The sequence below is a fragment of the Kwoniella shivajii genome, chromosome 1 (genome assembly GCF_035658355.1).
Source record: "Kwoniella shivajii chromosome 1, complete sequence".
Taxonomy (NCBI): domain Eukaryota; kingdom Fungi; phylum Basidiomycota; class Tremellomycetes; order Tremellales; family Cryptococcaceae; genus Kwoniella; species Kwoniella shivajii.
In genome coordinates, this window is record NC_085908.1 from 872,205 (window position 1) to 897,062 (window position 24,858).

General features: G+C 43.9%; 10 protein-coding genes across 10 annotated transcripts; 6 read left to right on the plus strand and 4 right to left on the minus strand.

Moving 5' to 3' along the window:
* Nucleotides 1-1,017: 1,017 nt before the first annotated feature.
* Nucleotides 1,018-3,703, plus strand: IL334_000330 (uncharacterized protein; the record flags this gene model as incomplete). Its single annotated transcript, XM_062932114.1, has 11 exons — nt 1,018-1,649; nt 1,713-1,758; nt 1,820-1,908; nt 1,959-1,979; nt 2,061-2,092; nt 2,146-2,374; nt 2,452-2,920; nt 2,985-3,153; nt 3,217-3,470; nt 3,541-3,621; nt 3,677-3,703. 11 exons carry the CDS (start codon nt 1,018-1,020, stop codon nt 3,701-3,703), a joined length of 2,049 nt encoding a protein of 682 aa, XP_062788165.1.
* A 533-nt stretch (nt 3,704-4,236) lies between these two features.
* Nucleotides 4,237-4,795, plus strand: IL334_000331 (uncharacterized protein; the record flags this gene model as incomplete). The annotated part of the gene is made up of 4 exons (XM_062932115.1): nt 4,237-4,286; nt 4,355-4,457; nt 4,542-4,712; nt 4,775-4,795. The coding sequence occupies 4 exons, from the start codon at nt 4,237-4,239 to the stop codon at nt 4,793-4,795; spliced, it is 345 nt and encodes a 114-aa protein (XP_062788166.1).
* Nucleotides 4,796-5,267: 472 nt separating this feature from the next.
* Nucleotides 5,268-6,400, plus strand: IL334_000332 (uncharacterized protein; the record flags this gene model as incomplete). The annotated part of the gene is made up of 6 exons (XM_062932116.1): nt 5,268-5,323; nt 5,382-5,635; nt 5,693-5,986; nt 6,057-6,137; nt 6,302-6,310; nt 6,369-6,400. The coding sequence occupies 6 exons, from the start codon at nt 5,268-5,270 to the stop codon at nt 6,398-6,400; spliced, it is 726 nt and encodes a 241-aa protein (XP_062788167.1).
* A 62-nt stretch (nt 6,401-6,462) lies between these two features.
* Nucleotides 6,463-7,920, plus strand: IL334_000333 (uncharacterized protein; the record flags this gene model as incomplete). The annotated part of the gene is made up of 9 exons (XM_062932117.1): nt 6,463-6,500; nt 6,574-6,668; nt 6,727-6,822; nt 6,884-6,948; nt 7,023-7,105; nt 7,156-7,173; nt 7,219-7,333; nt 7,389-7,445; nt 7,507-7,920. The coding sequence occupies 9 exons, from the start codon at nt 6,463-6,465 to the stop codon at nt 7,918-7,920; spliced, it is 981 nt and encodes a 326-aa protein (XP_062788168.1).
* A 417-nt stretch (nt 7,921-8,337) lies between these two features.
* Nucleotides 8,338-10,662, minus strand: IL334_000334 (uncharacterized protein; the record flags this gene model as incomplete). Its single annotated transcript, XM_062932118.1, has 12 exons — nt 8,338-8,853; nt 8,914-8,982; nt 9,035-9,106; nt 9,170-9,215; nt 9,272-9,376; nt 9,451-9,526; nt 9,583-9,786; nt 9,895-10,027; nt 10,101-10,189; nt 10,240-10,263; nt 10,315-10,374; nt 10,440-10,662. The coding sequence occupies 12 exons, from the start codon at nt 10,660-10,662 to the stop codon at nt 8,338-8,340; spliced, it is 1,617 nt and encodes a 538-aa protein (XP_062788169.1).
* Nucleotides 10,663-11,143: 481 nt separating this feature from the next.
* Nucleotides 11,144-14,289, minus strand: IL334_000335 (uncharacterized protein; the record flags this gene model as incomplete). Its single annotated transcript, XM_062932119.1, has 5 exons — nt 11,144-12,380; nt 12,436-12,601; nt 12,656-13,156; nt 13,210-13,462; nt 13,537-14,289. 5 exons carry the CDS (start codon nt 14,287-14,289, stop codon nt 11,144-11,146), a joined length of 2,910 nt encoding a protein of 969 aa, XP_062788170.1.
* A 1,159-nt stretch (nt 14,290-15,448) lies between these two features.
* On the minus strand, nt 15,449-17,621 carry IL334_000336 (uncharacterized protein; the record flags this gene model as incomplete). The annotated part of the gene is made up of 6 exons (XM_062932120.1): nt 15,449-15,515; nt 15,567-15,876; nt 15,925-16,094; nt 16,152-16,295; nt 16,364-16,675; nt 16,732-17,621. 6 exons carry the CDS (start codon nt 17,619-17,621, stop codon nt 15,449-15,451), a joined length of 1,893 nt encoding a protein of 630 aa, XP_062788171.1.
* Nucleotides 17,622-19,754: 2,133 nt separating this feature from the next.
* IL334_000337 (uncharacterized protein) lies at nt 19,755-21,093 on the minus strand (the record flags this gene model as incomplete). Its single annotated transcript, XM_062932121.1, has 5 exons — nt 19,755-19,925; nt 19,976-20,355; nt 20,417-20,589; nt 20,643-20,871; nt 20,925-21,093. 5 exons carry the CDS (start codon nt 21,091-21,093, stop codon nt 19,755-19,757), a joined length of 1,122 nt encoding a protein of 373 aa, XP_062788172.1.
* Nucleotides 21,094-22,306: 1,213 nt separating this feature from the next.
* On the plus strand, nt 22,307-23,409 carry IL334_000338 (uncharacterized protein; the record flags this gene model as incomplete). Its single annotated transcript, XM_062932122.1, has 4 exons — nt 22,307-22,746; nt 22,789-23,039; nt 23,092-23,190; nt 23,243-23,409. The coding sequence occupies 4 exons, from the start codon at nt 22,307-22,309 to the stop codon at nt 23,407-23,409; spliced, it is 957 nt and encodes a 318-aa protein (XP_062788173.1).
* A 171-nt stretch (nt 23,410-23,580) lies between these two features.
* Nucleotides 23,581-24,741, plus strand: IL334_000339 (uncharacterized protein; the record flags this gene model as incomplete). The annotated part of the gene is made up of 8 exons (XM_062932123.1): nt 23,581-23,700; nt 23,745-23,943; nt 23,998-24,127; nt 24,191-24,241; nt 24,289-24,303; nt 24,383-24,489; nt 24,554-24,575; nt 24,627-24,741. 8 exons carry the CDS (start codon nt 23,581-23,583, stop codon nt 24,739-24,741), a joined length of 759 nt encoding a protein of 252 aa, XP_062788174.1.
* Between the last annotated feature and the right edge of the window lie 117 nt (nt 24,742-24,858).

Genomic DNA, 24,858 nt, shown 5'->3' on the forward strand with positions numbered 1-24,858 from the left:
ATGTATGTGTAACCTCCATTGAAATCTTGTTATCTAGGCAAAGGACTGCCAGAAGGGTAAAGCTACTGTTGTCAGCTTTGGGACCGAGTGATTAGAACAATCGAAGCGGATTGGGTCGTGCCTCGGATGACATATATTTCAAGGGGGTGTGGCTTTCGATCCGGGAAGGAATGATTGTGTGGATCACTCACACGTCCTCCACAACAACCCAAGCCGTTTCTGTTTGGAATGTCGAATGTGTCATAAGCACGCCAAAGATATAAAGTATGCTTGTGCTTAGGTCAACACAGTGAAAGGTCATTGATGATTCCTTGGCCAAAGGCCTGACCTTGGGGATTGACTGAAAACCGAGATTGTTGGGAAATATGGGAGTATCTCGATCGTTTCGTACGTCACGTCATCGATGATAATTCTATCTGGATCCTGTCGATCGTGAGAATCAAGAAGACCTAAGATTGATACAGGAACCGCAAGTTTCTAATACATGGGAAGATGGTCTTACCCTCAACCTGATTGGGACCAATTTCCCCTGGAACGTTTTCAATCTTTCTAGAGCAAGCACCTCTTCCAGACATCCCTTTGATTCGGACTGAAACGATGCACACTCACAATAGCTTATTCAAGCAATATCTCCATCTATCATTGGAAGGACTGCGACTAATGGCTTTTTCCGGTGAAGAAATCTGGACCATGCGTAGTCAGAATGAGCTCGGTACAAAAACACGCACCACCGAGGTACTAGAATGTCTGTTTCCTATTTCATCCTTTCTTGTGACGAAATTCATCTATTCATTCCCTGTGGAGGATAGTTAATCTATGAAAAGGTATATATGATTCTATACTTTGAACTTGATACTTTACAATTATTTTGACGGTATCCTTCAATCCCACCGTGTTTTCATCCCCCACCGTATTCAGCAAGCCACACTCGTCGCGCTTCAATAGTCTTCAGATTTTGTATTGCTGGCCAAACACAAGCTTTGGGTTCCTGATCATTTGTGGATAGATCTCGCTGCGATGCTGGCCTCCAATGACACTACTTCAAACTTTCCAAACCGGTTGTCCTCGGCGTCCATTCATGTCAGGACAGCTTGGGGAGGTGTCGATGCCGAACATCCTTTCACACTACTTCATAATAAGGATGAAGTGCCACCACTCTCTGTGTTAATCCTGGTGGGGGTGCTCTTAACAGTCTATACCCTATTAAATATCCCCAGATTATTCGCAAGATGGTACTCCGATAAACAGGGTGGGGAGATGTTCAACGGAATGCATCTATCATCCAAACCTCCTGCTCCTTCAGCAACAGTCGTCGGAGGAGGTATTGCTCTGTCACAAACTCCAACCAGTAGCAGAAGCAGAGCTTTTATCTCAAAAGAAGGGGATTCGCCAGGTTACCCGTCTCCTATATACCAGACCCCCACCACTGCGACTCCGACCAGGAGCTTTAATACCTATCCTTCGCCTTCTACCGAAAGGTTAATTCGGAGAGTTGACTCGCCAAGGTATATCCCTAATCTAAGCTCTAAGCTTCCGTTCTCCGGATACATGGAAATTAGAGTACCGGTGACAGGTATGACAGTTGGACAAGTCTTTATATGTATCATCTGGGCTGGATTGGTGACTTTGGCTCTGTTTTATGACAATGAGTAAGCTCCAGAAGTCTCATCAACCTTATTCTATTTGGTTATTAACGCTCGATTGTTCTACAGTATTGTCAAAGCCCCTGTTCGTGCCGGCTTTGTGGCCACAAACCAGGTGGATCTCGTATCTGTTGACAGCTGACTGTATACCGCTGACCATTCGGTTTCAATAACAGTTACCAATCGTGTTCCTCCTTGCAGGCAAGGTAAATTGGATTGGGTATTTGATCGGTAAAGGTTATGAGAAGATCAATTTCTTGCATCGGTATGTCTAATCCCGACACTGATCGATGAGGACTGACAGCCCTTGATAAGATTCGTTGGAAGATGTCTGTTGTAAGTGAGAACTGAGTCGATACGGAGACTCATGAATGTCTTGCGGTGGTCAGCATGCTCACTAATGACTCCACCTCATAGCGTTGCTGCTACTTTTCACGCTGGAGGGTATCGTAAGTACTGTTTAACCGCTTGCTGCCCAGGGTGTCAGCTGAATATATAGCAGTCAACAAATGGCTAAGAAAGGGAGGGATCGCTTATGTCTCAGAGTCTTCACGAATACCTTTCATCACTGCGGGTATAGTAGCTTGGGCTGCATTCGGCTTTATGGGCATTACCGCTTTACCAATCATTCGTCGACGGATGTATGGGTTTTTCTGGATTTCTCACTGGATTGGGTTTGTCACAGCGATCATTGCGCTCAGCTTCCACAAGCCATACACTGGTCTCTTAGCGTAAGTTTCACTTTGTTTTCTTCCGCGATATCGTTATGAAAATGGAAGCTTACCATGAGGTGGATCTATTCATCCAGTACCATTTGTCTTCTTCTCTACACCAAAGATCTCATCCTTCGACTTTTCATCAAAACGCGAATCGTTCCGGCCAAGATTATTGCACTTCCTGCGCCATCTTCATGTCTCCCGGAAGGATCAACCCAGATCATTCTCCCTCTTAGATCGGGTTGGAGAGCGGGTCAACATGTATTCCTTCGTGTTCCAGCTCTACAAGAGATGGGTGGCATGGCTTGGCTGGAAAATCACCCTTTCACCATAGGCTCGGCGGAAGGAGGAGAAATGATTCTGATGGCAAAGAAGGCAGGAGGTTGGACAAGGGATTTGTACGATTTCGCGGCGAAGGGAGGCGTGTCTCAAGCACCTAGAGAGGATGTTGGCGAGCAGAACGATGTTGGCTACGAGGGAGAGAAGAGGGATTTGGCTACTTTGGAAAGAGCCGAAGAAGTCGTAGGAAGGGAATGTAAAATCTTGGTGGAAGGGCCATATGTAAGTAGCTCTGTCATCAAATGTGGAATAAGGGGGCTTGTAGCTGATTGGTCTCGAATCACAGGGTGGACCTTGTTCGACAATTTTCTCAAGCTATTCAGGTATCACACTCATCTCAGGTGGTAGTGGCATCACCTACTCGCTAGCTATGTTCCAAGATTTGATCAAGAAGGCCTCTGAGAACCACGTGCGGGCTGCCGCGATTCATCTGGTCTGGATTGTGAAAACATATGGTCAGCCAACCTATTTACTGTCGCATGCCCATGAATCAGACGTCGCTGAACTTCTATTCGTAGAGCATGCTACTCCGCTATTAAGCCACCTCGAGAATTTATGCATTCGAGCAGAGATGCAGTCCACCATCGACCCAGGAATCACCATCTATATCTCTCGCGCTACGTCATCAAAGCGATTCCAACATCGTGGTGTCGAGGTCAAGGCTGAACGACCTGATCTCCCTCGGCTGGTTCGAGACGATGTGACAAGGACAAGAGGTGAGGCTTTGAGCGGTGGAGTGGGGACTTGCGGAATGATCATCGGTGTTTGTGGAGTAAGTCCACTTTCGTCATGGCAGGTTGAAATGGTTATGGATCGCTCGTTGATCGGACTTACATTTATAGCCTAGACGGTTGATCGATGGTACCCGCATGGCTGTTAGAAGTATACCGTGGAAGGAGAAAAAGGATGTTGGAGGCGTCACCGTGAGTAACAGTCAGACTCCTCAATTTTGGTATTAAACTTGTCATAATATTCTAGGTCCACACGGAAACTTTCGGTTGGTAGAAGCGAGGTCAAAGACAGGACTAGAAGACTTGGATTATCAGAAGACTGAATGACAAAATTGCGAATGATGCCAGCCTGGAGCTCGAAAAGATGACATGCATCCATGCATTGTTCGTGTTTGCATGCGAAGGGCAGTCACCAGTCTCAGCGCGAGTTCAGGGACACGGCTTGCCTTTGTCTGCCCAAATGTCCTTTCTACTTTGCGAAATACTAGACATTGAAAGGAGTAGTTAAAGGACGAAGGACGAAGGACGGAAAGGAAAGTAACATGTCCCTATTCCCAAGAACAAAGGAGCTCAAACATCGGCTGCATTATCTCTCACATGAGTCATACCATACCCCAACTCAAGCATGATGTTCGGATACTGCTTTGAATTGACGTTTCGATATATCATACGTCAGTGGGTTGAGCTTTTGTCTTGCGTACGAACCGATGAGCATTCAGAGATCTTCAACAGTGAGCCATTTCATAACACTGGATTATCGTGGACATGTGAGAAAAGCTGACGCCCCTTGTCATCTCCGGAGTGCCTATGAATATCGCCCCTCACCAGATCCATCATCCATATGTAAACCCTCAGGAGTGAGTTTGAAGATGAATGACCAAGTATCTTTCAAGAGAGTTGGCATTTCTCATATCCACTCACGTAGAATTCCATTTCCGACTATGACACTTCCTGGAGGAGGTCGATTAGGTTTCTTCCCAGCAGTGAAAACACGATTCCCAGGTCCTAATCTGGGATATGGAGCCGGTGTATGTATTTCTAAAACATCTTTCCCTTCTTCTTGCCTTGATCTTGAATCGCTGTTGACAAGACTGACTGAGCACTCCTTATAGCTTATGGGTATGCCTCATCCTCTTGGCTCATCCTTAGCTTGGGGTGTAGGGACCGGAATCGATAATACCGCAGCGTCGTGGAGAAGGTATTACGGTGTCGGAGGAATGTTAACTGGTTATCCGTTGCATTATCGATTACCAGGAAAGACAGGACTCGGAGGGTACTATGGAGTGAGTAGTTGTGCGAAATTCCATGTTCGGCGAGCAAAGCTAATGTGTACATGAATGATCAGGGGTGGAGTATCCGTGATTGAGAACACATTCACTCCCTATAGAAAGTTCGGTACTGAAGAGTAAACGGAATGTTAGCTCTGCACAATGCATTGTCACGCATGCTGAGAAACATGAGTCTCTGATTACCTAATTGACTGTATCAATCCAGCAGTCCGGCTAAATCCGTTCATATTGTCCACTTTCGATCAATTGACAGGAAATGTAATTTCAATGTGATTGAATTGCTGTGCAGTCGATACCCTCACCACAATCAGCTCAGAGTGGACAGAAGATTTCAATTTTCCCATGTATGCTACAAAGTCCAGCGGCTGGACGAGGCGTGTCCAGCCTTCACCTTTTTGGACAAATTCAAAATCAGGGAGTAATCGACCTTTCCGTCTTATTGTAAGGTGCTGTGATACCGGCGTTCAAACAGAAATACGTATATATCATCCTGCTCCGTGTAAGGATCGAATAGCCATACGTGTGATTTGAAAGAGAATGACGAACGATATGGCGAATGCTCATTTCTCATCGTCTGCGTCTGCTGAGCAATTCTGGCTTAATAGGTAAGTTTAATCCGGCTCAGCGATCATTGAATACATCCGATTTCATTCACGATTGCAGAGATCCGCCAGTTGGTGCCAGTTCTGCGCTATCTCCCTCGACTTCAAGTGAAGAGCTCATCGGAAGCCTTTGTCAAAGCCTTCGCACGACCCTGATAGACTCGTACGATCAAGCATCGACTGGCATACCAAGCGCTAGCAAGGAAGAGGAGAATGCCAAGAAGATGCCTTTTCTACGATTTCCGATCGAAGGACAAGAGGGACATTGGCTAGCGAAGAAGCATGAAGCTCCCGAATGGTGGGATCTTTTTTACGGTATGTATATCGAAAAAAGGCACTACTAGGCTGATTCTTTCTGTTTACGAATTGCAGATCTAGCTGTAGTTGCGGTTCTCACCATCTTTTCAACTAACCACGAGCTCAACAGACCTAAAGCCATACCAGTATTTCTTTCTTATTACGCTATCGTATGCTGGGTATGGACGTCTCAGATACATTACGACATTCGATATCAAGCTTTGGACGGATGGCACAAAGTTGCTAAAGCTGTCCAGATTATGACTTTCGTATACATGGGTGCTGCTAGTGGAGACTGGAATCCAGGAATGATACGGATTGATGAGCCTTATTTAGCAACCCAGTCACAAATTGGGGCATCAGAACATCGTGAGTGGGGAATTTGAAGCGATACGCTCTTTCGGAACTCTTACCTAATCATCCCCATTTAAACCGATAGGAACAGCGAATGAGAGTTTCAAAACGGTTCTCGCTGCGTTCATAATCTCTAGGGGCTTCCTTGCCTGCCAGTACACAGTTTGTAAGTAAAATCACTATGGGAAACGCTGACCAGCAGCTGCTTGGATCGGATACCGGGCTGATCGCACCGTCTTGCCTCATATCATCACTGTGGTGTCGTTGGCTTCCTCGAACTCTCTCACATTACTTGCCGTCGTTCTGGCGTCTGACAGTCGAGTTTTGCAGATAACGAAGGTGAGTAAATTCCTCAGTTTAAGTATGCTGCTAATCCAAGAGGTACCACGTTTGGCAGATAACCGTATTTTACTGTGGACTTGGACTTGAAGTGATAGCGGTATGGTCCACCCTACCGAATGATCCCCTTGGTCGCATAAGAAACCGAGGCGATGGGTCAACGATATGGTGCCTTCACCCTAATTATCATGTGAGTATCGTTGCGTCGCTGTCTGCCTACCTTCCAATTCGGAGTGTGGCTGGGTACTGACACGAGAATTCAGTGGCGAGGGTTTCATTTCGGTCATCCGAGCCTTCAATCTGGCTATATCTGGCTTTAGTATAACCAGCGCAGTCACCTATCCCCAAGTTATTTTAGGTGAGACAATGTCCTTTGATCCCATAGTGTATTTCCCGGCTGACCAGCTTCTGCATAGCTATTTCTATCATGTACTTACTCTTCACCTTCCTATTTACCCATTTTGACCCGAAAATCAAAATAGGAACCAGGTGTGCTCTCGTATGGGAGGCCAGTGAGCCGATTTTTGCGGCGCATCTGTAATTTTTCTTGCTGACTCCCCGCGAAAAATCTAGTACATTTTCCGATGCACTTCAACCTACTCTTACTACTGGCTGCATTAGTTGTGAGTATGTCTAGTGTAAGTGAAGCTAAATTCAGAATACGACTGTAGCGTTGTCCTTTGCGCATGGTGTTAGTCAAGTCACAGTTCAGTATATCCGGACCATTGAGGCTATAACCAACGGAACTGACATTACTCTGCTGGAACAACATAACGTTGCGCGTTATTTCGACCAGTGAGTCTCGCTCAATATCGTGCGATTGCTCTGGTTCATCGCAATCGTAGACTTTATCTAGAACCCGAGTAAGTATATACGACAGGTTGATTGGTTACGCTTACCCTGTCAAGTTATAATACCGAAATGTCCCTGCTGCGAAATTTAAGTACTGTAGACATTCCGGTTGAGGATCCAACCATACTAGCCTATCAATATCTAGGACAGATCATGTTCCAGGTAACAAATGTAAATTTCCGGTAAATAGCTGACAGAGATATTGGCGCTGACATGCACATCCTAGAATTACGGGATCGAACTTGAGGATAGCATGGTAAGAAATTTAGAAAACCTCTACGCTGTGAGTTCCCTACTGAACAGGCCACGGGCTGGCTCTCTTACCTGACCCTGACCGCCCGTAGTTGAATACAACCTGGTCGACCGATGAATCAGCCAGAACTACTATGCAAAGTGAAGCTTATCTTTTACTACGAGACATTATACAAGAACCGGCTACATCTTCATTATCTGGCATTTTATGGCTTTTCCCCACAGCTGGCATCGCTCTTATATTCTGTGCTATACGGTCAATGCTTTGGCATCGATACAAAGGTATCTGTCACTCTATCATTCACGGTATATGGGTATTACTTGGACTGGTCCTTTGCTCATTAGGCCTTCTTGACATCGGGAAAAAGGATTTCGACATTTTCGCCAGTTCAGTAGAGGCTGAACTGAGCGGCATCAATCCCATGTACTGGCTGATTCACACTCGGACGCCTCTTCTCATAGTTGTCGCTGTCTATCTATTCGCCTACATTGCGACTTTAATGTAGGTCTGGGAAACTTCGCAGCATGAGAAGTCTTATTGACATTCTTTGATTTTCAGAATCGGTAGAAGGAGAAGACGACAAAGCTCGCTTGAAGACAAGGCGGAAAGGTTTCCTCGCAATGATGTTGCTTAACGCACTCTCGTGAGTTCAAGAGGGTGAATGGATGCAAGAAATATGAGTACCAATTTTCTTGATATCATGGTGGCGTACATGGACCTGGTATCATGTACAGATATGACATCTCTATCAAGTTGAATGTGACACGACTACCATTTGGAAGCGACATCTGCGAGTTTCATACCAATCATCGATGCCAACGCGGCACCGTTCATTCATGACACGTAGCTACAGTACAGGGCAATGTCCACTTTGATATAATATACAGTACACACAGCGCTCTCCTGCATCCCGTCAACGTCACTATAAATCATTCAACTTACTGATCTTTCCACTTGACCACCAACCTATGATTCCACTCAAACTGGGTCTCAGCCTATGACCACCGGGACTAACGGGACTTCCAGGGGAGTTTGCTTTACTGGATGAGCTCAAATCGGTCTGTGGAAGTATCGCTGCCCATTTTTCCTTTCCTGCTGGACCTCGCTGCACGGAAAGAGGTAAAAATACCCTTGGTTCACCGTTCACTAGCGATACCGTTAATCCTCCTTGGGGATCCGTGGAAAAAATTTGGCCTGAGAGGACATCTATAATCGGTAGCATGGGTTTGAATGAAGTCTGAGTCGGCGCTAAATACATTCCTATAGCCGCCATGGAAGTTCCATAATTCGTCAATACCGATAGTAGGGGCGGTTTGGATAGTGCAATAGTGTGATTATCCAATTGGAAAGCCCTCATCAATGTTGACAGAAACAGAGGATGTGAAGCGTATGCGGCACGCCGCGCTTCATTCAATGATTTGATTGCTTTAAATGTGTTCTGGCATCTATCGTCAATGTAGGACTGGGACGATGGTGATGACCAATGATTAAGACGTACTGTTGCTTCGGAATAGCCATATAACCACATCGCTTCACGATTCATAGGATCATCTCCACCCGTCAACCCCTAACGTGGGAACAATCAGCATCCACCTCAGCGACAGCTAAAAGCTACTGACGTGCTCTCCCCCCATGTAGAATATCGGTATACCATCATTGACGAAAGGATACACAGCAGCATTCATGATCAACTATGACATGGAGCATCAGATTTCGTCATGAGTTAAGTATGTATGTCAAGCCTCCAAACTTACTGCAGGGTCATGAGCCAGACCGGCGAATCTCGGAAAGTCGTGATTGCTATTCGATGTAAGGTCCTGTACGAGCTTGGCCTGATTGGTACGATTTTCACTCACTCTGAGAAAGACCCTAAAGTAGTAGGATCAGGGAACAATCTGTGAACTTTAGATATCATATCAACAAGTTCCGATATGGACCCGAGTGGATTTTCAAATGCGCGACTATCGTTGAGGTTTAGATTAGCACGATACAAGTTCTCGAATGAGACGATCACTGTGGTATATGTCTCACTCACCGTATGTGAAAGAAAGATGCGAAATCGAACAAGCTAGTCATGCTTTCTTTCTGATAAGGTGCCAAGTATGCCGGATCTAGCAGTCCCTCGGTATTAGCCGTAAATACTGACCACAATTCCTGCCTTACCTACCTCCATGCAGAACCTCGCCTATAGCCACTACTCCAGCAGCTTTGACAAAACCGGGCCAAAAATCTTTCCTGACATGTTTCACAGTATCTATCCTGATTGCGTCTATATGAAATACCTTGACCAGATCCCGTACCCAGCTGTGAAGTGTCGCAATGACATGAGGGGATTCGGTATTCAGGTCGGGCATGTTGTCAGATAGCCAACCTATAGATTTCCCACTGATAAGCCTTGTATGGGCACACGATACATCGATTTTCTTGCAAGAGTCACGCGGACGGAGGTAGGCAGATGCCTATAGAATCAATCACTTACAATTTTCGACCTCCCATTGATCGTCCCAATCTGGAATGCAATACGGGTGGAAATCTGCTGGAGAGTTGAAAGGTCCATATTTGTTGGAGGGAAGGAAGGTATCCATTGATTCTGCACCAACATGATTAGTCACCTGGCCATACCGATGCGGCTGTCAGTATACCCTTTGTGTTTCAACACCCACATACACGACTTCATGAACTCACGACATCCACCATGAGATACATTCCTCTGGCGTGTATAGCAGCACTGAGATCTATCAAGTCTTCCGGTGTCCCAAAACGTCTGTTGAGCTCTAGAACATTATCAGCGAGGTGGAGATCACATTGCGAATGTGAGATGTACCGAAGATGTTCGATGACCAGTATCCTGGTTAATATAATCAGCTTCAGTTCCGACAGGCCTGATGACTTGACTCACCATGATATGATTCGTGGGCGTATAACCCATCTATATTCGCAGCAACAGGGGATATCCATACTATATGATATCGGTAAGACCTAAGCGAAACATGTTTGATAAAACAATGGATATGCAGGACTTACTAGTATCGAATCCCATTCTTTTGATATAATCCAGTTTCCTTTCGATTCCCTTCCAGCTTCCACCGCAATGTCGTTTCTCCGCAGGATCACAAGCCGTAATGAGCTCATCAGCTCGAGCGTATCTATCTGTAAGAACTTGATATATGGATTTTGATCGTAATTCCGACGTTGTCAGGCTCTGTGCCAATGGCGAGAGAGCGAGAAGCAGGAGGGGAAGGAGCATAACAGGATGATCGCGTGCTTGACGGCAAGGAGCAGATCGCACGGGTCACTGAAGGCGAAAGGTCAAGCAGACCATCCGTGTCGCTCAAGTGAATGATAAAGTAAACTTATTAACCAAGCAGACGAAGCAATACGATCAGAGATACCGGTGATACAGATCAAACTCGGACATGTACCGTTCTTTCGTCGAAATATGGGAAGTGATAAACAGTGCTTCGTTTACGTTCTGTTTTGGGGTCCCACATTCGACCTGACCCTGACATTCAAGGACATAACATGGCGTGAATGCATGATGATTGATTCAACATCATTTACAAGTCCACAATGTCCGTTGAGCCACTTGGCGGGATTCTGATGACTACAAAGATTATTACATACCAACCGACTTCTTGGATCCTACACATCTCGCCATATTGAAGAGCCTAGCCTGGATTGGACTTGTAAGACAAGCGAAACATCACAACAATGCCAATTTAGACGCTTCATAAAAGTTCTTTCTGCATCTCTGCTTCGTCCCCGTCCTCTTCAGAAACTTTCTCGTCTATTCCTGATGGTGCTTTGGAAGGACTGGACTTCCGTCTTCCACTCATTTCCCTTCTGCCGTCACTCATCGGACTAGATCCCCTCCTATGCTCCCGTCCTCTACCATTTATGGGTGGGACCGAGAAGTAATCGCTAGTTCGTATGTCATACATCGGAGAAACATCGGGTCTCATGGGATTCCGAGCAGTTGGTAGTGAAACAGATCCCGCCGTATTATTAGCAGTGGCAGGTGAGGGGAACGGACCGGACATATGACTGATCGAGGTCGGAGCGGGGAATGGGCCTGACATGGACATGGATGATTTCCTAATACCTTTTGAGTTGACAACAGTTGAGGAAGTCTGAGTAAATGATGCGTTTGTCAAAGGAATACTTTCCGAAGTCGCTGAAGTGGGTATTCCGGTCTCGGCATCGGTGTAATCATGCCCTGGTCGAGTAGGTGCCGGTGGAGAACGGGTTCTACTCCGTCGAGGTGAGAGGGGATCCGTTACATCGACCAGCTGATACGAGTCAGGACCGTTCATATCGATGATTGATCCCCTCGAAGACCTCTTGTCTGCAATTCTAGTACGTCTACCATCATCATCTTCTTCCGCAACTTCAGGGAGATAACCTAACCTGATGGAATCGTTTCCTTCTGTTGTAGACATCCACGAATCCGCTTCATAGTCCGTACCCGAGAATCCTTCCACCATGGATCTTTGTCGTTGTGCTGATGAGTGCTTTTTGGTTCGCAAAGAGGAAAGACTACTATCGCTTTTGTAACCAGCAGGTCTCGGTCTTGCAGGAGCAGTCTTGTACTCGACTACTCCTCCAGCACCAAGCTTCCTCCTGAGCCAGAACCACCAAGCGCAAAACGCTACAGCTGCTAGAACAAAAAACCCGACGACGCTGACGGCAGCGATGACTGTCGTATTCACCACCTTTTTCTCAGTTGCTGCTTGTGATGGCTGCGATCCAGGATTGGAAGGGGTACCGCTTGAGATCGCTTGCTGATCGGAAGACACGGATGTGAGGGACTGTCGTTGAATTCTAACAGCATAAAAGTCTTGAGAAGCAACGGATGCGTTCGTTAACGGGATCAGACCAACGGTAGGTTGCCATGTCTTCTGTTTGTTTGTGTCGGGATACTGGAAGATGCTGTAAACATTCCTCAGGAAACTGCTTCCCAAAATACTGTAGTTGCGCATTTCAGCATTGGAGAAATCACTAAATAATGTGAAGCACTTACAAGTCCCCTGTCTGTCCAAGGTTGCTGGAATACTGAATCATTCCTATACACTGCGCTTGACTGGGATCGTCTGGATCAGGGTAAGTCATATCGAGAGGATGGACCGGGACATCTTGACCTGCGATGTAAAAGGTGAATGCCAACTGTTGAGTACAGGGCATGCGGTCTTTGTTATACAAGTCAGTCAAACTTGCGTCTGCGGTCATTGACGGCCACTCACATAAGCCGTCCGCACTCATGTTGATTCCGGCCGCATTGTAGATAGCATCGGCGTATGCTCTATAGCCTGTCAAAATCTGAACACCGCCTGAGTCCAAAACCGCGAGTGGAGTGGTTTTGGAAGGATAAACCTGGCTTGTACCAAGAGTGACGTTTGTGATGGTTGGCCCAACACCGTGCTGTTGATCACTCCAGGTCGTCATTGAAATGCTCTGAATCGGTATTCTCCAATGCAAATAGCCCGTTACACCGAGTTGAGGTTGTGAGATGATAGGAATATATGGGGGCTCGCACGGAGATGGACAAAAGTCTTGATCCACAGTCCCGATGCCGAACGAGGAGGAAGTGCGGACGTCTTCTCGTCTTTCCAATGCTAGGGCAAAAACACGCTCCGACGGTGCGTCGATACCTGCTCCAAAAAGATTATCCAGAAAAGTAGCTCCATCTGGGTTAGATCCTGTCGTACCACCAATGGTCGAAAGTATGGTTGAACTGGCAGGTACTGCATTTGCAACTAATAAGCTTATAGCTTGGGTCCAATCAGGTTAGACTTACAAGCTAAACCCAAAACACCAACAAAATTCCCTCCTTTCAAATCTTCGTCTGTCACCACTGACGCAGCGATGAAAGCTTGATATCCGATTCCAAAATCTCCCACTGTGACCTCCTCCCAATATATCTCTCCGTCCACCTCTCCTGATTGATACTGAACGTTCGCCGATACGCCTGAGTCGAGCGATTGAGATGCGTTGAATAATGAGTTGGCGCTTTCGCATGATGTCGATGCGCAATCAGTGGTTGCAACCCACTATACATCGGAGCATTGTCAGCATAAGAAACAATCCATTGTGGGAGAACACGGTCACCCGTAATCAAACGTACCAAATCCGAAGAGCCCAAATCGACTTGCAACTTGACTGATTGTAAGTCATAACCGTTCCAAGACGCTGCCCTTCTTCTGTTGATGTCCCTTCTTGTGGATGAACTGTCCGAGGAGCTATGTCCTAAGGCAACATCGACACTGTACACCGCTTCTGTGTCGCTATCTCCTGCTAGGGTAAGGTTCAACAGCACTCCTGGAATATATGCTGTTTGAGATGGCTGAGAGGCGGATACAGAATGTGATCTCGAAGCACTGTAGGACCAAAGCGAAGTGAAAGATGTAGATCGATAATAAGAACTAGTAGCAGTGGAAGTTGCCAGATATGTGGACGCATCCGAAGAGGTGTTGAATTGTGACGAGTAAGGTAGTGTTGTATTATAAGTGTATTCGGAAGAGGATGTCGCAGCGGGACCGGCGAAGAGGGGTCTGGAGGAGGAAGACGTACTTGTAGCGGGGTCGTTCGATACGCTTCCACTGAATGATTCTGAGATATATGCCGACGTACTTGATGTACTGCTGTCTCCACTTTCCTGTCTCTTCATTCCCCTCTTATCCTGCGGCCCTATTACTTGGTCGAGGTTGCTCGGCCTCGACGTGAGGCGTCCGTGTCGGGACTGAGTGATAGTAGGGGTGTTAAACAAGAAAGGACAGTTGGCACCGATAGCACACTCTCGCAATGAGGATGAAGGGATAGCAGGTGAGTATGGTCGGGAGGATGGCCCAGCGACAGGTTGTTCATCCTGCAAGAGCATGACCACGGTTTGTTCAATGATTGGAGATGGGTGCTGATGCTAAGGCGCCGGATACAAAATCGTAAAGCGTACGTTAATGAAAGCATAAGGTATTATACAGGCAGCAAAGGAGAAGAAAGGATGTAAACAAGGTCAGTTTGATTTAAAATGCCCCTTCGAGTGTGATGATTTCTATGTAACTGTACCAAAGATGAATTGTTGAAGAGACTTACGATTGATATGGGTCTAACACACTTTGATCATGTTCTGTCAACGTCGCGCTGATTGACATATAACACTCCCTCCGCACCTGATTTGAACGACTTTCCTCGATCCTACGCAGTCCCGCTCAAAAGTTCCGCTCGATTGTTTGCGTCGATGTAAGCTCTTCTATGGGCGCAATGAGTGATGAGAAGATCGATTTCAGTATCAGTCCACAGGTCTAGTCGTCCTGAGATGGCGGATTCGTGACCTGTTCGATGTTATATTGGTTGGCCAATGGATATATTGGAAGGGAGAGCGTTCTCCGAATCTTGTTTCAGTTGATAGCCGATTGTGATGTGAAAAGCCCTTGCGATGTCTGAGGTGGGGGAGACCAGAGATGGTGAGCGAAGTATAGCCAGATGAGAGGACACGATGTGAGTGGTTGTATGATTTATTGACTTTGAGAAGTGAAAGAATTGATGGATTATATGTAAGAATGGTAAAAGGAACGAAATGAGTAATCATCAAAAATGGGACAAAACCCTGGTTCCCAGATCACATGCGACGTATACCCATTCACTCCGGCTTTCAACACTTGAATCAACAAATGGTTCAATCCACCCAACCCATTTGTTGGGCATGTCCGTACTCCTTCATGCCTGCATTCAAGTGGGACAAGTGCGAAGCTTCTATGCATCTGCTCTGTATGCTTGTCCACCTCGTCAGTATGCATAACGACTCTAAGATGACGAACCAAACAAAGCTTAAAAAAGCTTTGGGTGCCCCATCATCACTCGGACCGAAGCTATGTAAAGTCAGGGTGTTGCGCTGAAAAACTTCCGGATATCAGGAAAGACAAAATCCCCTTTTCTGCTGTCCGCCAAAACTTTTTGCCTGAAAGGAAAATCCAAGAACCGCTAAAAGAAGCTAAGAAAACAGTATCATCATGCATGTTGATGTTGTAGTTTTACACTGATCAAATTCCAACACTTCCCTCCGCGCCTTTGTTACTTTTTCCCTTGGCATCATCAAACCAAACAACCCTTGGACAATATGTTAGTTCATACGTTGTTCATGGGATAGGGCACACTTACATTGCAGTGATATCATCTCTAGCCGATCTGGCACCTGGATTTCTTAGACTCAAGAACTGCCTTCTCAGGTCTTTATCATCTCCTCCAAGACTGTTTCTGATCAGGTGTGTTGCAGAATTAGCATCTTGAAAAACCCACTTCCCGTCCATACTCATTTCTTCTTTTGGAAATGGATGTTTCTCCTTAGAGGCAAAAGAGGAGTGTGGAAATGCAGACAAAATTTCTGTTTTAGCGATATCTTCATGAGAATTGTGACTCAAATGAGCAACAAGCAAATAGGAAGCTTCCTCAGAGGTCAACCTATCCCATACTATCAAAAATCATCTCAGCTTGGTCTCATATAATCAATACCACTTACATCCATCTGTAGCAAGGAGTATAAACTTGAGTTCATTGCCATTTTCAGGATGAATATCCCGCTCTATCACTTCAGGTTTTGCAGTGACATATGGAGGTGTCTTATTGGGACACTCTTCAAACCATTTCCACCTCTTAGATGGCTCCCTTTGATTGAGCATACGTCCAAAGCTATCAGAGTAGAAACTCAGCTATGTCACTGATCAAAGTATCATGTTGTGTTCTTACTCTTTAAACTCCTCGTGGTCAATTTTGTATGCATCATCTCCAAATGCTCTGGAAGGTTGCAAGCCCCCAAGAATTCTTGCTCCCGCTTTGAGATCCTCATAGATGACTGTATCTTTCTCATCTGCTGGATGTTCTTGCTTGATTCTGTGTAGCAGGATTTGCAAGCATTATTTCTCGACTATACAAGAACTCAAATATAGCAACTGACTTACCTTTGTGATTCTTGTTCATTATCACATGTTGCATCTGCAGTCAAAACATCACACATCCACTCCCTGTTTTCTGGGTTCCACCAACCAGCAATGGCTCTTGTATCTCCTACATTAGCAACATATAACTTATCTGCTGCAACATCAACAACTGCTGTGACTGCGCAAGCTCCGTTGTCAAATAATGTTGACGTTGTAAGGAGACTGGGGGCATGTGGAGGAAGGTTGGGTGGTAGATTGGAAGAACCATTCTTGGTGGAATCCCTAATGATTGAGTATTTAGATTGGATGATGTCTTGATCTATTGCCAAAAAGCTGGGAAGTTATGGCTTAATGAGCCAATGCTATCATGGGAAGGAACACTTACTCACGTTGTGCTCATCATCTCAACAAATGAGTTTGAATTCCCATTACCTGTAATATGCTTTGTCCAAGGGTTATCCAATGACAGTTCTGTCTGATTCTTGCTAGGACATGAATTAGCAACCCATGCTCCTTTGCCCTGTTCTTCCCATAGTGATTTGCCTATATTCCAAGCCAAGCAGCCATGAACAGTCTTATTGAGCAAATCAGACACATGGGATCCACCATGTCCATCAAATACACTGAACATCATGATGTCCTCTTTCCCATCTCCATCAATTACTTCACTGCCTTCTTTCTTAGGATACAGTTTGGTCCTTGTATCCCACCACTTGAGCCAGAAAAAACCTTCTTTTTCAAGGAGTTCTTTCAAGTCTGACTTGGTAATGAGATCTGCTGAGAACCTATCTTCACTTATGTCTCCTGCTGGCAAACTGTTCACCTCCCAAGCCTTGACACCATTTCCTCCTCTAGCAACTGTAACTCCATTTTCTCCAAATGTGAGCTTTGCCTCTGCTTCTGCTTCAGAAAGCAAGAGATGTTTGAAGGTCTTCGTGAGAGGTCCAGTCACACTCTCCACAGTGTAAGTAAAGTCTACTGCTTGACCAGGAATGGTTCTAATCTTAGCTGGTGAGCCACTGAATAGAGTAGTCTCCTTATAACTGTTGTCAGACCAGCTATAACAAATAGCACCTCCAGTGAGAAGTGTTGCCAGAGATACCACTTTATAAAATAGATTGGTAGTAATTTTAGGTGGGTTATATTTCATCTGCTCTAGACCAAAGACAGGCTTAGAAGAGGGATGAGTTGAATATTGAACATGATTCACCACAAAGTTTGCCCTGTGAATTTGTGATTTATCTTTCAACAACTTGAAGAATCTGGACTTGTCGATCATACTATTTACTTAAGCTTCAGTTGTCACTCTGTAAACCAAGTCAAGAGGATTGCAGTGGTAATTGTTCTTATATTGGCTTACAAGAGGGGATATATATATGGGGACCAGAACAATGTTCTACAAGGATGTAGATACTACGAGTCAAAGGAAAAGAAACTTGAAGGGAAAATGCTCACAAAGGATTCCAAAATACTAAGCTTTGTTGTGGTCAAAGGAAAAAGTCATTGAAGGAAAATAATCTCAAAGGGGTTTTAGTGCTGTAACAAACATACTATAGTGTCACAATGATCAATGTGTGTCATGATGGCTACGCCGGCATAACAATATTATCATTACGTAACCCAAGATATACTCCCGCTCTCAAGATATACTTCCGCCCTCAACGATATCGTCAAGCAGATATAGAAAGGATAGTAGTATAAGGAGGATATCGTTGGTTCAACTTCTACTCTTATTGAGTATCATGGATATATATATATACAACTATACATCTCGTATTCTTAGTCTTCTCCCTATGAATTCTCAATTGTTGTCTCTCCCTATACCTTGACGATATCTCATCGGATTCCGGTCTCTCCTAGAAGCTACAACGTCTATTGTCCCTTCTGAAGTCTATCCCTAGCTGAGTACTACTTTAGCTCTATTCCTGCCGATCTCGTTGTATCCCTCAACGATATCGCCATCAACGAACGCTATACCAATACCCTTGGCTATACCGTTCTCCCCTTGCCTATTTGGCTCTCCGTTATACGATTCGGGCATCCTGGCTGGAGCCGACGTTGATCATCGTGACAATGTGGGCTCCAGCCATCAAATATCCTTTCTACATCTCCTTGACGATATCGCTGAGGGCGGGAGTATATCTTGGGTTACGTTGTGGTGCAATCAGGGATTAAGGTCAATATGAGGTCTATTTAGGCGAATAGAATAAGATATTTTAGGCTTGAGAATATAGGCTCGGGTGGAGGTAAGAATATAGGCTAGAACGGAAGTTAGAATATAAGCTAGAATTGATCTTTCGGATTACATAATATTCGACTTAGTAATATTGACGTTAATGGAAGAGAGAATATTGAGAGGGCCAAAGGCGATAGTATTGGTAGTTTAATTACCGATAATATAGCATAGTTTAGTATAGCGATAGTGATAAGCAGTAATATAGTAACTTAGTCATTATAGTAGTTAAGTCATATAACAGATATATGCATCCCCCCCCTATAGTAACGATACAGTGATATCATTGAGAATACATCCAATAGTGGAGACAAGTTTATATCCAATAGTGGAATCGAGAATAGAACCAATAGTGGAATCGAGAATAGAACCAATAGTGGAATCGAGAATACATCCAATAGTGGATCTAAGAATACATCCAATAGTGGATCCGAGAATAGAACCAATAGTGGGTCTAAGAATACATCCAATAGTGGAACCAAGAATATATCCAATAGTGGATTTGAGATTAAGTCCAATAGTGGAAACCAAGTTTTAGAATTAGTAATAGAGTAAAGTTTAGAGGTTCCGGTTGTACCTCGGTAGTTTTCCTCCCTCTATCAAAATACAATACGCCACCCTACTTATCCCATAACTGTTAATAAAACATAGGATATCAGGTGTGCTACAACGTAATGATAACATTGTTATGTCTACATAGCCATCATGACATATAGCAGTGCTTAGACCTATTATAAGGTAGAGCATAAGTATAATGCCTACATGTTGATGACCTGTCTTATTAGATGTGAATGACGCGAAGAGCAAGTATTGCTATAAAGTCTGTTGAAGAGGAGTGTCACAATGGCTTGGCGTAATCGGTCGCTATAACCACTGAACCACAAAAGGGAACAATAGGAATTTCCGTTAGGTGCGGAATTCCTCCGATTATATAGGCTTGCAAGAGAAATCCTGAGCCGTAGTCATGAGGTCTAATGACCGTCATGACAAGGAGCTTCCAGTTGCAAGGGGACAATGCAGTGGGATCTTGACGAGCAGTCTCATGGATCCCTCATGTCATAGGAAAAGGTCTTAGACAATAGAGACATACAGCTAATGATGTGAGCTGAGCTTTGATGAGTGCTGGTATCCATCAAATCCCATCTTAGCATAGCATAATATCGTATGTATGAAATATAGTTATGTAGCGTACTTTGGTCTAGCCCAGACCATTGGCCACAGGTGAAATTTATTCTCTTCTTTCTTGGCTTCTTTCTTTTTCTTGAATCCTCCACATAAAGCTGCCAGAAAAGAGCCCATCCCACCAGCCTTTTTCCACTGATAGTATTTCCACCACAGCCAGATGGCAAACTACATTGATATGAGTTACAACCAGCTTGTGCAATATACTGTGAACTCACCAAGCCTGCTAATGTGCCTAATATACCACCAATTACTGCCCCTGCATTATCTCCACTGTTTCTTGATGGAATTTCAACAGAACCCTGACTAGGAAAAACTGCAGTAGCAGTAGATACACTTGGAGCACTTGTTGCAGTGCCCTGAATATCTGATTTAGTGTAAACAATATAGTCTAAAGCAAGCAACAACCCATCATTCTGATTTGTTATGCTCATCTGGTGCTTTTGGTCAGAGTCAAGATAAGTAGTGAAAAACAAGAGAGTATCATATGTTGTGAGGGTAGTGGAGGCATTGTATATGCCAAAGTCTATTGAATCTATGTTGATATTGAAAGCACCAAACTCTGGCCCTGTCATGCCAAAGATGTAGATAGCAGAACCTAAGTAATCTATTAGCTCAAAGTATTGGATTGTTGGTATGACCAGGATGACTAGACATACCTTGGAAAGAGAACGATGCTGCTGCTCCACTAGTAGATGTATAGCTAATGGTCTTACCGTAGAATGAACCCTTTTGAATAGCCTGGATGGTGGATTTTGATGCAGAAGTGGACTGAAAGCCAGAATAGGTGATTTCAGATGAAGTATCATCCAGAGTAGCATTTAATGCTGTCCTATCATAGAATGTATTTAGCTCTCTCCCATTGCTGTGGAAAGTTTGAGTCACCCTTTATTTACTACCTGTGTCAGTGCCATAATCCCACTGAATACAAAATTATTTGATTTTTCTGGCCCACAATCAGTACAACTGCACTCTAATCTAGCAGAATGTGCTCCGAATGTTGATGTAAGATCAGTACTTTCTGTAGAAGGAGATCCAGCTTGTAATTTTCCATCTAATCCTATTTGTAGCTGATAAGAAGGTGGGGAAGTGTAAAAGAACCTGATATTGGTGACTAAGGTGTGCTAATCATCAGTCTTTACAGGATGATGAGTAATACCAACTCACAGTAAAATGAATCAAGCCCTACAGTGAATTTGTCACTTCCATGGTATTGACTACCATGTCCATCAATTTGGTTCCAGGAGTTCACATCATTTCTAGATGGAGAGTACACAAGGAGAGGTGAAGCTGCACTTATCCAGACTTCAGCATTTGCAGATGCAGGTGCAGTCATTTTATTTTCATCTATTGCAGATTCAGATGGGTGTAAAGTGGTCAAGTATATCTTTAACAGTGATTGCTACCTGTTTGCAGTCAACCTAGAGACAGCACAGAGTTTACCCATTATGTGATGAATAGATTGATCTCCTTGATTGGCGCTGACATTGATTGGCTCCTTGCCACAGATTAAGCTTGAAAGGTAAGGGAACTTGTAGCTTTGTATTCTGGCCCCACAATCTCCCAAAGGGGCCTTTGAAAGGATCTACATTCCCAAACAGGTTTAGACTCTAAAGTTCAGGTCTTAAAGACCTATATAAGGTCTGATTTTCAGTTGGTCTTCTCTAAATCACAACAATAAGCAACTACTCTACTATACAATCAATAACAATCTAACAAACTTGTCTTGAGGACAATCCACTCAGTTGAACTGTTTCTTTCATAACCCAAGTGAGTCATTACATGTTTGAGGTCAATATCAAAGTGGATCTGACTCTTAGTCAGTATGCTGGTCTACAGTGCTGCTGGACCTGTAATGACCTCTTATCCTTATTACTATGGAAATATGCATGGGGGAATGTACAATGGAATGGGGAGATGGGGTGTTGGTCCAAACTATGGAACTGGCTGGTCTGGGTCTGCGGGCTGGTATGGGCCATATAACTATATGGCTGGTACATACTGGTGAACAATGCTATTAGACATTAGTAAACACCATTAGTGTTGTTGTATTTCTATCTGTCCTATGTAATTGTCATGTATATGTCCATTTTATGTCACATTACCTTGCAAAGTCAAAAACAGTATTGTTAAAAAAGAGTGCTGCACGATGTATATGTAGTCTCCCAAGACCAGACTAGCTATCTTGTGTATTCATATGATCAGAAAGTACAAAGATGCAAAGAAATAGCCATTGTGATGATATTGGGCTGGTATATTCCTGTTTCAGCCTGCAAAAGGATGTCTTTCGATGACAGAGAGTTGTTTTGTATCATCCAAACCCACTTTGTTCAGTTTCACTCAGATCCTTTCTGATTATCAACAAGCTTGCAAGACAGTTATGTATTTATAGAGAGGTTTAGTCTTGCTTTCTTGTTTCTTATAGTATTTTCATACCATATATTATCATTCAAAATGGCAGTACCAACATTCAGTCACCAGAAATGGCAAGCAGAGATTGAGTACAGCTGTTTCACAGATTGGTCAGTTTGAGACAATGACTAATAAGCATGTTTAGAGATGCACCTGAATATCTGAGTACTCCTAGAAATGATCTCCATGATGAGGAACAACACCAAAATGCCAATTATAATCAGCCACTCAACTTGTTACCTGTTCAAGCAGAACATGATACACCCGCAGAACACAGGAGCAATGGTCTTCAACCTCATCAAAAAGAAGCCGATAGTGTTTGGCAACATTGGCCACCTGGTAATGATGCATATCCTGTAGCAGAATATAACAAAATGCAACAGTCTCCCCAGAATGTCCCTTATGATGAGCTTCTGTTTACAGATCCACCTCCACCATATTCTCCTGACTCCTCTCAAACTCATGAACACAATCCAAGGGAAGATGATAAACTCAAATCCTATCATCAAGAGAAACACTTAGAACAGACCTTGTACAAGACTTACAGGCCCAAGGGGTATAAATTGACTCAAAATAGGTAAGCAGAAGGTCCAATTACAGTGATACTGACAAAATATAGACCACAGATTCAGGTGATTACTCAACCACCTGAATCCAAGTCACAAGTCTCAGATACCATGCAAATGATAATGATGCAGCAAATGATGATGCAACAGATGCAAGCTCAGCAAATGCAAACTGTTCAAATGGCTACCATGAATCAGCAAAATAAACAAATGCAATCCACACAAATACAAAACCATCAACAATCCCATGGGAGTAACGGGCCCTGTAAGCAAAGGAAAAATGGTGGGTCAATTAACATACAAAGTGAGTGCATCCATTCTTAGTGTTGTGATTGGAGCTTCTAAATCTCCTTCAGATTGTCAACAGAATGTTAAGCATAAAATGCAAGGAAAGAGAAGGCATAAAGCCATCATCAAGCCTAAATTTGTAGGAGCTACTGCCCCACAAGCTGCTAGTAAGTGTTGGACAGGTAGGGCAGCTTCAAATAACAGCTGACTATGATTTAGTAGCCGTTCAAAGAGACCATTCCACAATTGATACCGTAGCTATGGATAATTGGCAAGAGGCTACCCTTATTCTCTGTTTTGCAGTGGTTGGACTGATTTACCTCATCTGTGCAAGAGCAGGAGGTGAAGAAAAGAAAGAGGACTTAGCTAAGAAACACATGTCATAAGTATTCATAGGCTTAAGTAGATATATAGCATGATACCATATGAATACCTGTTACACATGCAGCTCCTTTGTCCAGGTGTCTGAAAGGACATTACTTTCCTACTTTGAGGTAGTTTGTGATTTATGAACATGTATGTATTAACTTTGTCTCTTCTTCTCACTCTCAGGCAACATGAGAACACTGAGTTTTATACCTGGTTCTGCTTTGCTTGCACTTTGTTCTACAACAATTCAAGCTGTGGTTCATAAAGGTTTCAACAATCCCATATTGAATGGTGGGAGTATGTTAGCTGTGAGTCCAGGGAAATCAGACAACAGAAACTGATGGATGTATAGTATGGTGATTGGCCACCTGCATTGGGAGAGCCACTAAACATCATAATCTCCAATCAATCTGACCCCAGAGTTCTAGTAGAAACAATGCAAGAAGGAGGTTTGTATAACTACCTAGAAGGTGCTGGTTTTGGGGGAGAATGTTTTGGCTTGCATATGGGAGATAAACAACACTGTGACTTAGGTGATGGTTACAAAAATCGTGAGTAAAGCTTTCCTATGCAATATAAAGGGATTGTATTGACAAGAACATCAGAAACCCAAAGATGTATCCTCAGGTACCAATACTTTCATAACGAATACCTTGGTACATGTTTAGAGAGTATCTATGGTGGAAACCACATCAGGGTCTTCAAGCAAGAGGACACTGGAGCTTACTTCTTAAGGTGATGCAGTATTGCATCTTTACATCCAAAATGAAACTGATCATTATAATCTTTCCTTTTCAGCTCTTCTGCAGAAATGGACAGTCAAAGTAATCATGACCTGGGAATGAATGCGTAAGTACATGAGATGGATGGACTATCATGCTGATTCATGTGAGCAGGTATGATTCTGGAAGGTGAGTATTGCAAAGCCTCAATGATACTAATTCACAACAGGGACTTGTTTGCTGGGAATGCAACCAACATAGCAATCAGAGGTCAATCAACTTCACATACAACTTTTACAGGTGAAATTACCAAGAGAGGCTGGAGATATATGACTCAAATTGAATACATAGATGATTTGGTGCCAGCTAACAGAAGTAAGTTGTTTGATCTTTATCACATCTCGAAGCTGGCAAAGTGCCAATGCTAATAGAGCTACAGCTAAATGGAACCACTATACTGGGTGAGTGAGGACAAGGTGTACATGCATCTGGATAAACTGACAGTCATGCAGGGTCCAGGCAGTTGGTGGTTACATCTCTGACGGATTGGTAGCTGTATTGACAGTGAGGGTAGTGAAAGATTCTTCTAGCTTTAGCAGAGATATGTGGTCTGCATTTGGGCTGTAGCCTTTATAGACCATCCTTTGTAGAAAAGTCATCCTTTTACTCTCACTTCCCTTGTTGTCTTACTTTGTAGAGTTATACTACCCATTCAGAATGTATATATAGGACATAATAATATCA